The 13089-nt window shown below is 46.4% G+C and overlaps 1 protein-coding gene across 1 annotated transcript; it reads right to left on the minus strand.

The window, feature by feature from the left end:
• Positions 1-2312: 2312 nt before the first annotated feature.
• LOC115369677 (oocyte zinc finger protein XlCOF6-like) lies at positions 2313-9568 on the minus strand. Its single transcript, XM_030066343.1, has 4 exons — positions 8968-9568; positions 7335-7735; positions 5746-5815; positions 2313-4357 (listed from the first exon to the last, which is right to left on the minus strand). The coding sequence occupies exons 1-4, from the start codon at positions 9431-9433 to the stop codon at positions 2769-2771; spliced, it is 2526 nt and encodes an 841-aa protein (XP_029922203.1). The 5' UTR covers positions 9434-9568; the 3' UTR covers positions 2313-2768.
• Between the last annotated feature and the right edge of the window lie 3521 nt (positions 9569-13089).

Consider the following 13089-nt stretch of genomic DNA (forward strand, 5'->3'; position numbering starts at 1 on the left):
CTGAAACATTTTTAACTTCCATTTCAAACCAGAAACTTGAGCACTTTGGCTGATGATGAATATCCATAGACATTTTTTTTTTTTTTTTTTTTAAATTAGCCACACGTGTATTTTGTTAGTGAACCTAAACTCTGAGGCCACGGTCACAGTTTGGCTACAGCACTCAGAGTCTGTGAGCATGATGGAGGTTTTCAGTAGAGCAGCTGTTCTGTGCCGTATGTCTCAGATTACAGCACCAACATTCAAGTTTTCCAGTAAATTTAATGTAGCAGTGATGACTGGTTGTGCCTCCACACATTTTTGGCCCTTCTTTTGGTCACAGGTACGACTCGAGCTGCAAAGTTATAGAGAATCATTTTCTTTGGATACTTAATCCCTCATTTAAAAAACAACTAAATGATGATTTGCACTCAAATCCGCCGCTGGTAGTTTCTGTGCTGTAGCGCTGCACCGCTGCAGAATAAATACAGAGGAAACACTGCCACATCATCATCATCATCATCATCATCATCATCATCATCATCATCGTCGTCATCATCACCATCACCATCAGGTGCTCACAGGAACACTCACCTGACTCTTGCTCACATCAGTATAACTCGAGTCGAAACAGGGATATTTTCTGGCCACTGTCTGATTTATTTATTTATTTATTTTTAATTAATCAATTTGTAGCCGGCCAATCAATGAGACTATTTATTTTGGCACATGAACATAACACATTATGTAGAATTACATCAAGCAGAAGAGAGAAAAGGAGCAAATATATAAAATACAGGTTTGCCATTTACCTCTAGCTTCATGCTCCATGTCAGCCTGTGTCTTTCCTGAGGGGCTGCCCGGTGCTTTTCAAAGAGAGCGGACTGATCTTCAGGTTGAACCTTTTCAGGACCTTAGCGGGGGACTGATCAGGGAAGTGATGCAGCTTCACCTCCCGTTGGCTTACAGCCAGCGAGTCACCGGCGAGTCGTCCAGGACGGCCAGCGCCTCAGATAGTGAAGGACGTACGACAGAGCTGATGTCAGCCAGTGGCTCAACCGGCTGATTAATGATAACAAACCAGAGTTTGTAAGGATAGTCAGACGGTCGTATCACTGTACACACTCACAGCCGGATGACAAGTTACAGGGAGAATCAGCACAAGGGGCGATTCATCACGACCTCCAAAACAGCTGGACGTAGATTCTCCGAGTCTCTGGACTCTGCTGGACGGATGGAGCTCCGTCCCCTCAGCTGGTGTTTTGATGCTGATGGTGGAAAAGCGCTGTCTAAACATGTCGCTCCACAGCTGTTCAGCCGGCTCAGTGTGAAAACCACAGCATCATAACTTACATCATCTCCTCCTCACCAGACTTCCCTGATCAGAAGTGCCACCTTTTATTTACAATGCACAAGTGCAACACCTCTGTGTATGCATGGTGGAGACAGGTGCATCTTAAAAAAAAAAAAAAAAAAAAAAATGCTCAGTTTCTTCTTTCTGTATTTATTGTTGTAATATTTTGGAGGACTGACGCTCATATTTAGATAGAATGTACATTCTTTGTTACAATGAAGATCAATGCGCACATTCCTGCATAATGCACACCTTAACAGACTGCACATATTTTTCCATTTCTGATTTTTTTTTTTCCATTTCTTATGATTCAACTTTCCTCTTGAGTCTGACCTGCAGCTGACCCCCGTGTTTGTGGCTCTGAATCATCCGCACCAGCAGGGGGCGCTGATGCAGACTGAGCGCTGTTCTCCCGCCACTGGCAGCTTCCGTAAACAGTGTGTGCGCGGGCTAATGCTAATAGCTAGCGCCCCGCCCCCTGGCGGCTAACCCTGTCCTCAGCGTCTCGGTCACATCCGCCACGGTCTCCAACATGGACCTGGTTTCCAAACAAAACACTTCATTTGCCGGCATTTTCTCTTTCAGTTAAGCACCTGACTTTAGCAATAAAGCAGAAAAAGACTTTGGCGTTAGCTAGCGTTAGCCCACCCACCCACTTCCGGAAACAAGTTGTTCCTGCAGTACATTACTGTACTTCACAATAAAAGTCTCACAGTGTAGCTTGCACTATGAACGCTTTAATTATCTATGTACAGAGTGGAATAAACTGTACACAAGGGAATTTTACATTGCTTGTTATTTAAATGAAAAATAATTAAATTCATTGATAACTATCATAGCATCCATGTGTTTGTGTACTGGCAGGATGCCTGACAGCTCAGTTTAGTACAAAACATTTGACTTGGGAAGAGTAAAAAAAAAAAAAAAAAAAAAAAAAAAGGCATCTCTCTAAAAGTTAACTGAACAGAAATCTGTGCTCTTACAAATAACCCTTCCAACAATTTTTTTTCAACCATAATAAATATACTTCTTGAGACTATAAATTTCTTTTCTTTTTTTTTTTTTTTGTCAGGGACTCCTCGATGTCTTTGTATGTTGGGTCTCTTTATCTCATTATTCCAACATTTACCAAAGTATGCTATGTTTGTTTGCTTGTGTAGGATTTAATCAGCATGAACTTCCTTTTCAACAGGTTAAATGTCATGACTTCAAGTAGAAACTTTTCCACCTTTGAACAAACAAAACCTATCAGAAGTTAGGACAGGAGATTACACAGATGAAGATCACTTAGTCATTTTACTGTCCTTAAAAAGCTTTGAGGCAACAGCAACAGCTTCAGCAAAATGCAAAACAGCCTGACATGTCATTTTTTTCTCTACTTCAATTCATAGTTTGAACTGCAACTGTAATACAACAGTCAACTGGTTAAGATTGGCTATGTGGCGTCACAGCTGTGTTTCTTCTGCTGCCGGGAGTCTGAGAAGCCGCGGCCGCAGCGCTCGCACGAGTACAGCTTCACGCCCGTGTGGACCTGCATGTGGGACTTGAGCTGATTCGACTGGTTGAACTTCCTCTGACATCGATCGCACTCGAACGGTTTCTCCCCTGTGTGGATCCGCAAGTGTCTGTAGAAGTTTCCGTCCGTCCTGAAGGTCTTGCCACACTGGTCACATTTGTAAGGTTTCTCTCCGGTGTGTATTCGCTCGTGCTGCTTCAGGCTGCTGGCCTGGGAGAACCTCTTCCCGCACACGTCACAGACGAAGGGCTTCTCCCCTGAGTGGCTCCTCTGATGGTAGGCGAATGAGTATTTGTTGTGAAATGACTTGCCGCAGATGCTGCACTGGAACTGCTTGTGGTCCTCATGGCTTTTTTCGTGCATTTTCAGGGACGACGCGGCGCTGAAGCCCTTCAGGCAGATCCTGCAGCTGAACGGTTTCACCATCACTGACGCCTTGTTCCGCTGCTGGGTCTGCCCTACATACTGGCTGCCATCTGTTTCCACACTCCTGTCACCGTGCACAAACTTTTGGTGTAACCGCAGCCTGCAGTTGAAGAGGAAGGTCTTGCCGCACAGGTCGCACATGAACGGCTTTCGGGCGCCATGGATGAGCATGTGTGTCTTCAGCTTGTTGGTGTCCGAGAAGCTCTTGCCGCAGTCCTTGCAGGTGAAGGGCTTCTCCCCCGTGTGGAGGCGAATGTGCCTCTTGAGATTGTTGTTCAGGCTGAACCTCGCGCCGCAGATGTGACAGGTGAAAGGCTTCTCGCCGGTGTGGACCAGGTTGTGTTTCTTCAGCGCCGTGCCGGTCCTGTACGTCTTGTTGCACACGGGGCACATAAACGGTGTGTCGCCCGTGTGCTTCCTCTTGTGCACGGTGAGCGAGTGGGCGTACTTGAAGGTTTCCTCACACATTGGACATTTGTATTTCTTGGCGGAAGAGTGAACCATCTGGTGGAAGCGAAGCGTGTCTTTGCTCTTGAACTCTTTGCCGCAGGTGGCGCAGGTGAAGGGCCTCTCCTCCGAGTGCACGACCATGTGACACCTCACCTGCGCCGGCGTCTTGAACAATTTCTCACAAACCTGGCACTTGAACAACTTCCTCTGCACCTTGTGACGCATGACGTGGTTTTCCAGGGACTTCTCCAGCCTGAATTTTTTGTCACACTGATCGCAGGAGAACGGCTTCGGCTGCTTAAAGCGCTGGTGGCGCAAGAGGTGGTTTTGAAGCGACTTCTCTTTGCGGAAACCTCTCTTACACTGCGGGCAGGGGAAAGGCATTGGCTCTTTGCGGTCAGTGTGGCGCTGGAGGTGATTCTCAAGGGACTTCTTGTCCAAGAAACTTTTGTTACACTCCTTACAAGGGAAAGGCTTCTTGTGGATGGCCATGTGTTTCCGTAGTTCCCCTTGCCAGTGGAACCCGATGTTGCAGAGGTCGCAGAAGAACCTCTTCACGGTCCGCAGCTCCTTCCTCTTCTGTCTTCTCTCCTGCACTTTGCTCACCTTCACCTCCTTCCCCTCAGTGGAGGCTGGAGGGCAGAAAGAAAAGCAGTTAAATCACCACACGTGTAGCACAAAACAACCTTTTTATTATTTCTTTAATGAATTTGTCCATTTAAATTCTTTTTTCTGCTTCATTCAACATTCATGTGTAGCTGTGGCACCCAAACATGATTCTGGAACTTGGGGCCATATTTCAGTCTTCCTGTCTTAAATGTTATGACAGCGACAGTCTGCAATGGGATTTGTCCTAATTTTTTATCTGTAAACGAGCAACCAACACTACTTTTCCCATCATGCTAATGCTATATGCTAGTTGTTGCTACATCAGTTAAACTGTGTGACACAGCAGGCCGAGTTTTTTTGGCCCTGTCAGCCACTTCACAAAGAAAAATCTTAAGTGAAAAAGTGTGTCACTAAGAGACGTGTTGTCATCAAACTGGAACACATCAGTCAGTCTGAAGTTACAGATTAAACAAGTTAGCTAACACTAGCTCCTGGAGAAGTGAAATGGTTAGGCCAGATTACAGGTTAACCAACAGTTAGGAGAGGTTTGACTTAGATAGGATTTACAAATGTCTCTCTAATATTGTCCCAGATCCTCAAATTGTTGGTTGACTAAACATAAAAGTGGCTGGTTCAGCAGAGACACTGACCACTCTCCCACACTAACTGCAGATGCACCATGTTATTTGCTTTTGCACTGCAGTTCTGCCATTTCCCATTTCCTATCTGCCATATAAAGCTGGTTTCCATAATCTGTGGAAGGGATTAAGAGAAATTGGCATAAGGCAGCTAAAGCTCTCCTGGAGACGCATGATTATTATGCCATGCAAACTCTTATGCTGATTTGTGAACAGATTTTTCTGTGTGTGCTCGTTCGAGGGGAGGCGGTGAAACTGACATGATAAACACAGGAAATGAATACAGTAAGAGTGAAGACTACATGCTCGACATGATCACTGAAGAACGCCACCGCCACCGCCTGCTTGCACCCTCCAGAGCAGAGGAGTGAAGCTCGGGGAAATCCCCAACGAGGCCGGCTGCCATGATGTGAGAGGTCAGAGGTCGGCGGGTGGAAACCTGATTATTGAGGGGGCGCCGGCTTATTGTGGCTCATGTAAACACATTCACCCATTTCCTACCATAACCCATCATAACCTAGTCACTCTCAATCATCTGATTTCTTGTGTGTATGTCAACACACTGGATGGTTTTCAGATTCCAGCAGGGCATTCTAGCCTTCTTGAACTCCTGTGTCAACAAACACACCATTATCGAAAAGGTTTTGAGTTTGAATTTCCTTCCCCACTGAAGCCATTTGTGTGCATCCATCTTTTCAACAAGGCCCCCTGTAATTTTACAGAGATGACTTAGTTAACAGTTAAAGCCTAGAAAGTGTCGTGTCTGATCATACCTTTTTGGACTTGTGAATTCTCCACCTTTGCCTTCTTGGCCGGGCCCGAGGCCGGCTCCTCCAGAGTTCTCTGTAACACAGAAGGAAACACAAAACAGATTTCATTTGAGTGAAGCTGAACCTAGAAATAGCAGCAATCAGTAAATCTGATGGCATCATTTATTCTTTATTCATACGGAAACATGTTTCTAAGCAAGACTTTTGACCCTTTTTCTGAATTTATTGCTTGTTGCTGACTGTCCTCATGCGTTCTGACTGTATCACCACCAACACAGAGAAATAATGCTCTCCATGCTGGTGAGGGTGGGGGGTGAACTTTAGGTTTAATAGCCATTGTGGCCTGTGAGCAAAAATAGTTTCCTCCTCCTGACCGCCATCTGAAGTCCTGTATGGTAAGGATTAGTTTTCAGGCGGTGATTTGCAGCTGTGACGAGTTATCAATAACGTCAACCAAGAACTTTTATGGAACAAGACGAGTCCATGTTCTGCCCAAGGAGACGCGACGCAGCCTTGTGTCGTGGAGGTGAACAGCAGTTTGGCCTGGACTGATGAATACCTGAGGATTTTCACAGGGCGAGCGGGCGGGGCGTGGTCTTGTGACTGACGCTGCACACCGTCAGCAAAAGAGGCTGACAGCAAACTGGCAACACTTTACACATTGTGTAAGTGACGATCCACAACGAGACGATCTGTGACGGAAAAAAACCTTGGAGGAACCCGGTTCTTTGAGTCGGTCATTTCGATAAGACTGTCTCTTTGTGGATTGTCCTGCTTATTACACAGCTTGCATACCAAAATGACGGTAATAATTATTAATAATGGATTAATAAAGGATTTGGATATCACTGAACTTATTCCCTGTGCAAGGTGAAGATTTTTCAGTTTGTCATTTCCTGATTGAGAAAAACTTTAAAGCTGCACTAAGTGATTTGTGGCCACTAGAGGGCGTTGAGAGCACACACTCCATCTGGAAACAGAAACACTCCTACACAGCAGGTTGCCTGTACAAAACCAAAAGTGAAAGCCAAAAAAATGCTTTCTTTGGATGGAGATAAAGGCTAGACTTCACTCTCACAATGCTCCTGTTGGATTACTTGGATTATTTTGTCCAATTCAAAATGTGAAGCCTTTCAGCTACAAGGAAGGCTGCTTTGCATGAGCTTTTCTTGTCCCCAGAGAGCTGACTGAAGTCACAGAGACACTTGAGCCACTGATCTGACATTTAGCTGTGTTCACCTGCAGGATGTGCAGTTTCAGAGTTCAGGTTCAAGGTTTGAGTGAGCTGAAGAGGAAGAGCTTATTATCAGGAAACAGGCTGTCGGTAAACTGAATGGCAGAAAGACGACCCACAGTGATGAGTCTCACAATGGAAGGGGTCATTTTAGAAATGCATGAAAAATTGCTTTATGCAGCTTTACCTACATGCCAAAAATACTTTCAAAATTTTCCACTACAGATTTAACTACACCCTCTAACTGACTGACATGCATCTAAAGTTAAAAGGCCACAGATGATCTCCACACTGCACACCACTGGCTGCCGTGTATTCTTAAAATGCAAAAGGTCAAAGCAAAGCAGAGACGGCCAACCTTCTGCTTGGCTGAGCTGACACTGCTGCTGGTGCTGCTGGGGACCGCCTGAGGCGACGCGCCCGGCAAGGCGGCGGTTTTGAGGATGAGCTTCCCGGCTGCCATCTGCAGGGCGGCCGGGCTGGAGATGGCCGCCGACGAGGTGGAGGGGCCGCTCATCACCTGACTGGCCTCCACCACCAGCACCGTGGAGGTGGCGCCGACTCTGTTGACGAGCAACATCGGGGTCACCACAGATTTGGCCGCCAGGCTAGCGGGTGAGGTGGAGACGCTGGTGACGGCGTGAGAGGCTCCTGTCACAGCCGGCGACGGGTTCAGGGCGGCACCTTCACTTGGAGCAGCCAGCGGGGCAGCGGGCTTTGCGGAGGCTTGATTGGTGGACACGGACGGCACCGGGCTCCCTGTGTGGATCCAAAGACACAAAGTGAAGAGATTAAGAGAGAAACATCAGACGCACACGCCAAACTCTGTGTTCACCCTCAACATGCAGCCGGGAGTTTATCACTGGGTCTGCTGGCTAAAGCAAACAAGAGTCAAGTGCTGACCTGTGAAGCCAGGCAAACTGCTAAAAGGCACCAGGAGAAAAATGATCCTAGCTCTCATGACGAACTGACTGTTTTAGTCATCAAATAAAAATCCCAATCAGCTGGTGATTCCATCTTCACTACAACCACTGAGATTCATTACTTTTCTCTGCTCTTTTCCTTATAAAAGTAATGCTAACTCATGAGACTTTGTCATTATATTTCACATCTGATACACTAAACATTAAGTGTAAAATTACATTCATATTCATCAGTGTCAATCATCAGTGAAAATACCTGGTTGCAGCTGATGCTGTGTGGTTACAAGTTGCCGCTCAGCAGTTTAGGAGCGCTGGCTAAAGCTAGCAGTGCTGACGTCATCATCAGCTGAAAGCAGCAGAGGGCAACAAGTCTGATGACTAATAGGGCTGAACGATATATCGTTATCATATCGATATCTTGATATGAACACGCGATATTAGTATCTCAAAAGGCAGCGATGTGGATGAGATGAAAGTTTAGGGTTAGCCTTAGACACTGACTGCTCTGTTCTGATCAATAAGACACTTTGACAAGTAACTGCGTTTTCTACATCCACTTGGTGGTGTGACATGCTGTGCGTACCGTGCAGCCCTACAGGCTCACCTGAGTTAGCACTGACCTGTCCTGTTTGACAGAGGAACACCAAGCAGCAAACACACAGTCACAGAATCACCCTGACACACAGCTGCAACCAGATAACACACGGATTATCACTGAGTCTGAAAGTGGTCAAACACAATAACAGAGTCTCATGAGGAGTTAGCAGAGCCCACATGGAAGTTTCCTGTATCAGACCAGCGGTCAAAAAACTACAACAAAGTGTTCCTGTTACGGAGATGTGAACAGAGAAACGTGACAAATCTTAGTGATGTTAGTGAAGACGAAATAAACTTTTTCCTGAACTCTTCTGGTAAACTGCTGGGCTCCTGTTTGCTTTATCCTCCAGTCCGCTTGGTGAAGCCGTGGCCTCGCTGTGAGGGTCCACCCCGGGCCAGGACCCTGCAGCCCCGCGGGCGGAGGACAGTGTCCGGCCCCGGGCGGGCAGAGCCGCTGTCAGCGTGGCTCACCGTCCGGCAGCAGGCCCCCGGGCAGGCCGCCGTGCGCCTTGCTGCTCTGCTCGCTGATGGTCTTCAGCTCGTTCTCCACCTGCTCCAGGTCCTTCCCCAGCTGGCCCACTCGGGCCACCAGCTCCCGCTCCAGGCTCCCGGCTTTGTTCTCCAGCACGTCCTCCAGCTGCTCCACCTTGGCCCGCAGAGCCTCGTTCTCCTCGGACACGTCCGAGAACAGCTTGTTGATCTGGAGCACCAGGCGGCTCCCTATGTCCCGCACCACGGCCACCCGCGTCTCTTCCCACTCCAAATTTGGCGCTTCTTTCTCCCATGCGTCTCTGAAGACAGACACAGTCGCCTGGATGGCCACCTCCACGATCGACGCGATCTCGGTGCTGAACCTCTCCTCCATGTCGCCGCGGTCGGACGTGTAGTTCAAGCGGCTGCAGCCTTCAACCCGCCGCGCATCCTCCGCCTCCACCATGGACCCTAACTCCAACCCTAACCCTAACCCTGACCCCGGCTGCGGCTGCGGCTCCGGTGGACTTCACGGAGGCGACGCTCTCCCTTCCGCATACTAACCGACCTGTCGGGAAAAATGGCGTCCGGTGCGTCTGCCAAAGACTTCCGCCCGCGGACTACAGTTCCTGGGCGGCGTCCTTTCAAAATAAAAGCTCCAAAGACGACCCGCTATCTCAGAGGCTCTTGAGTATTTATTTATTTATTTATTTATTTATTTATTTATTTATTTACAGAGGATCAGTCCCGCTCCGCCAGTGTGAAACAACAACCTGATTATGAGCAGATTCTCCTGTTTCTGTTTCAAACGTCCTTGCTCGACGACCACGGCGGCACACGCACACGCCTGACCCCTTCAGGAAACCCGGAGGGAGAACTGAAGATAACATGGGCTTCAGAAGACTAACCACATTAGACTGTTTCCTTATTATTTTAGTATTCATGCATTACTCGTAGTTTTTAGTTTAATTCAATTTAATTTAATTTAGTTGAAGGAGTTGAATACTTGTGTTTGGCTTGTAAATTTAGATCACAATCAGAAATTTCTCTACTGATCCCCGCGGGCACAATCGCTCAGCTGATCAAACTCCCAAAAGAAGAATTTAATTATAAGAAATAGACATTTAAAAAAAAAAAAAAGAAAAAAAAAGCCTTAGAAATATGTAAAAAGAAAGAAAGAAAGAAAAACAGACGTGTGCATTATGTCTAAATATGGGCATTAAGTGATCAAATGGGGTGTATGCAGATTTAGAGCAAGATTATTTTTTAATTCTTTGCTGTTGTCAGTTTATATCTTGATTTTTCTGTTTTACTGGTGAAACTTTGTAAAGGAAGTATTTTTTCCTCACAACTGCAGGATTTTTTCCTCTTAATTCTCAGTTAAGTTGCAATTGTGAGAAAAAAAGTCTCAGCAGAAAAATTTTGGCATAAAACCGCGAGAAAATATCATATTTCTGAGTTAGCTGAGTTTTTTTTTTTTTTTTTTAATCTTCACTTCCAGTCATGGACAAAGAAGAAAACAACATTACTTACAAACAGATGAAACATGATGACAATAAAACATAAAGAAAAGGACAAGAGAGAAATACAGCAAAAACAAAACAAAGCTAACAAAAAAGAAAAAAGTCATAATAAATAAATTAATTAAAAAAAATACTTTGTGAATAAAATAGGGGGAAAAAAAGCTGCAGCCCAGGTAAACCTAAAATACATTTAAAAACAATAACAATAAAAACAAGAGCAATAATAAAAACTGTTACCATCCCAACAAGTCTGTTTTCAGACTGGCAGCCCTTTTTAAGGAATAAATAAATTATAGTGTGAAATACAGCTTCTTCTTCTTCTTTTTTTTTTTTTTTTTTTAAATCAGTGGTAATTCTACAATGTGTGGAAAAAATAGTCATCTTTATTCCTGAAATTAAATGCTTTATTTCCTTGCTGTCTTGGCCTTTTTAAAATTTTCTTTGTGTTTCTGCGAGAGAGGTTTAAACTGCAGCACACAGTCATGATGGAAACATGTGCAGCACCGTTTGTTTTCCATTTCCTGCATGAATGTGGTTTTTACCACCATGATGATGATGAGACCTGAGACACTGTGAAATATTCATGTAGGAGAGATTATCACATCACAGACAGCACAGACACCAGACAGCACAGACACCAGACAGCAGACACCACAGACAGACAGCAGACAGCACAGACAGCACAGACACCAGACACAACAGACAGCACAGACACCAGACAACAGACACCACAGACAGACAGCAGACAGCACAGACAGCACAGACACCAGACACAACAGACAGCACAGACACCAGACACCACAGACAGCAGAGACACCAGACAGCAGACACCACAGACAGACAGCAGACAGTACAGACAGCAGACACCACAGACAGACAGCAGACAGTACAGACAGCAGAGACACCAGACAGCAGACACCACAGACAGACACCAGACAGTACAGACAGCAGACAGTACAGACAGCAGACAGCACAGACACCAGACAGGACAGACAGCAGACAGCACAGACACCAGACAGGACAGACACCAGACAGGACAGACACCAGACAGCACAGACAGCAGACAGCACAGACAGCAGACAGGACAGACACCAGACAGCACAGACAGCAGACAGCACAGACAGCAGACAGCACAGACAGCAGACAGGACAGACAGCAGACAGCACAGACCAGGCCCGGACTGTACATCAGGAGAACTGGGAGAATTCCCGAAGTGCCGGCCTGTCACTGGCCTGGTGGCCTGCCTGTCTTCTTTTTTTTTTTTTTTTTTCGACAGGTCGTCGACAGGTCGCCAGCCAGGCCAATCAGCTGTCAGGCCGGTCCAGTCTGGCTGGCCTCGCCAGTCTGACCTTTATTTTTTTAAGTCAGAGAGACAGGCCAGGCCAATCAGAGGCCAGCTGTGAAGAGATCAAGACGTGATTGGTTTGTTTTGATTAACACCTCTCCCAGCAGTCCAAGTCCGTTGTAAACAGGCAGCATGTTGAGGAGGGGGTGTCGCGACTTGCGTGTGTGTGTCTGTGGAGGAGAGGAGAGGAGGCCGGAAGAAAAGATTGCGTGATTGAATTGACGTAAATAATTCCCCAAATCCGCGGGAAAAAAGAGGAAATGTGCTGCGGAAAGGGAGAAAGGAAAGAAGGCACTCGACACTTCAACCCCCCTGCTTAGGACACTAAGGTCATCCCTTAGTGACCTAAGCAGATTTCTGTTCAGTGTGTCTTCACATGGAGCTGCAGCTCAGCTCTTTAACCTCTCAGGGTTTCACTTGTCAGGAGTGAAGCTGAGGCTCCTCGGTCTGATGGCCCTGCAGCCCACAAACGGACTCCTGCTGGTCCTCAGACCACACTTTGGGAAACACGGGTACAGAATAAATAGGAAAAAAGTGCTGCATAAAAAAAGACAAACACAACCGATATGTTTCAATATCACAAGTTGTATTTATCAATTCAAAGAAACGGCTGTACAGCATCAATGGCTGGGAGTTTTCTACATCACTGCTTGACTCGTCCAGCTGTTCCGTGGTGGTTTGTGTCGGCCAGGCTGGCGCAGCGACTGTGGAGCGGACGGATGGGACTTCAAGACATGCACAGCAGTATCATAATAGAGACAACGTCTTTCATGCAACCTGTTTGTCCTGACGTCTGTGAGGAGGAGGTGTGGTTCAGCTTCCAGCTTATCGTACAAACAAACACGGCCTCCGCGGACGCCCCCAAACGGTGTTGAAAACAAAATCAAATGGAAAAAAAGAAACGCAGGGGTCCGTTTTCCCAGTGTCACAAAGGAGAAACTTCTTTTCTTGTTTTCTTTTCTTTCTTTTTTTTATACAGAAAATACTTTTGAGCAAATACATTTGTACATTATCAGGTTAGGTTGCTGTAGGCAGGCATTCAGACAGACAGACAGACAGATAGGCAGAGGGTGAGGGCAGACAGCCAGTGGTGCATTGGGGTCCTGGGAAGAGACAGGTTATGGCAGCAGGTCAGATCCGCTGAGCAGCAGCAGAGGACTGTTTGTTTTAAAGCCTCTGGAGCGCCAGGTGGGTGGGATGATGTGTCAAACCCCACCCGTCTGGCGCAACAAGACGGTTAAAAAATGCTACACC

Source organism: Myripristis murdjan, chromosome 13 (genome assembly GCF_902150065.1).
Source record: "Myripristis murdjan chromosome 13, fMyrMur1.1, whole genome shotgun sequence".
In the NCBI taxonomy this organism is placed as follows: Eukaryota; Metazoa; Chordata; class Actinopteri; order Holocentriformes; family Holocentridae; genus Myripristis; species Myripristis murdjan.

Excerpts from the sequence above, each read along its gene's own strand:
- LOC115369677 (XM_030066343.1), bottom strand. The coding sequence starts at position 9,433 with ATGGTGGAGGCGGAGGATGCGCGGCGGGTTGAAGGCTGCAGCCGCTTG. Across the intron at positions 7,736-8,967 it reads CGGGGGCCTGCTGCCGGACG|GGAGCCCGGTGCCGTCCGTG; the intron begins GTGAGCCACGCT and ends GGATCCACACAG. Across the intron at positions 4,358-5,745 it reads GAATTCACAAGTCCAAAAAG|CCTCCACTGAGGGGAAGGAG; the intron begins GTATGATCAGAC and ends TCTGCCCTCCAG.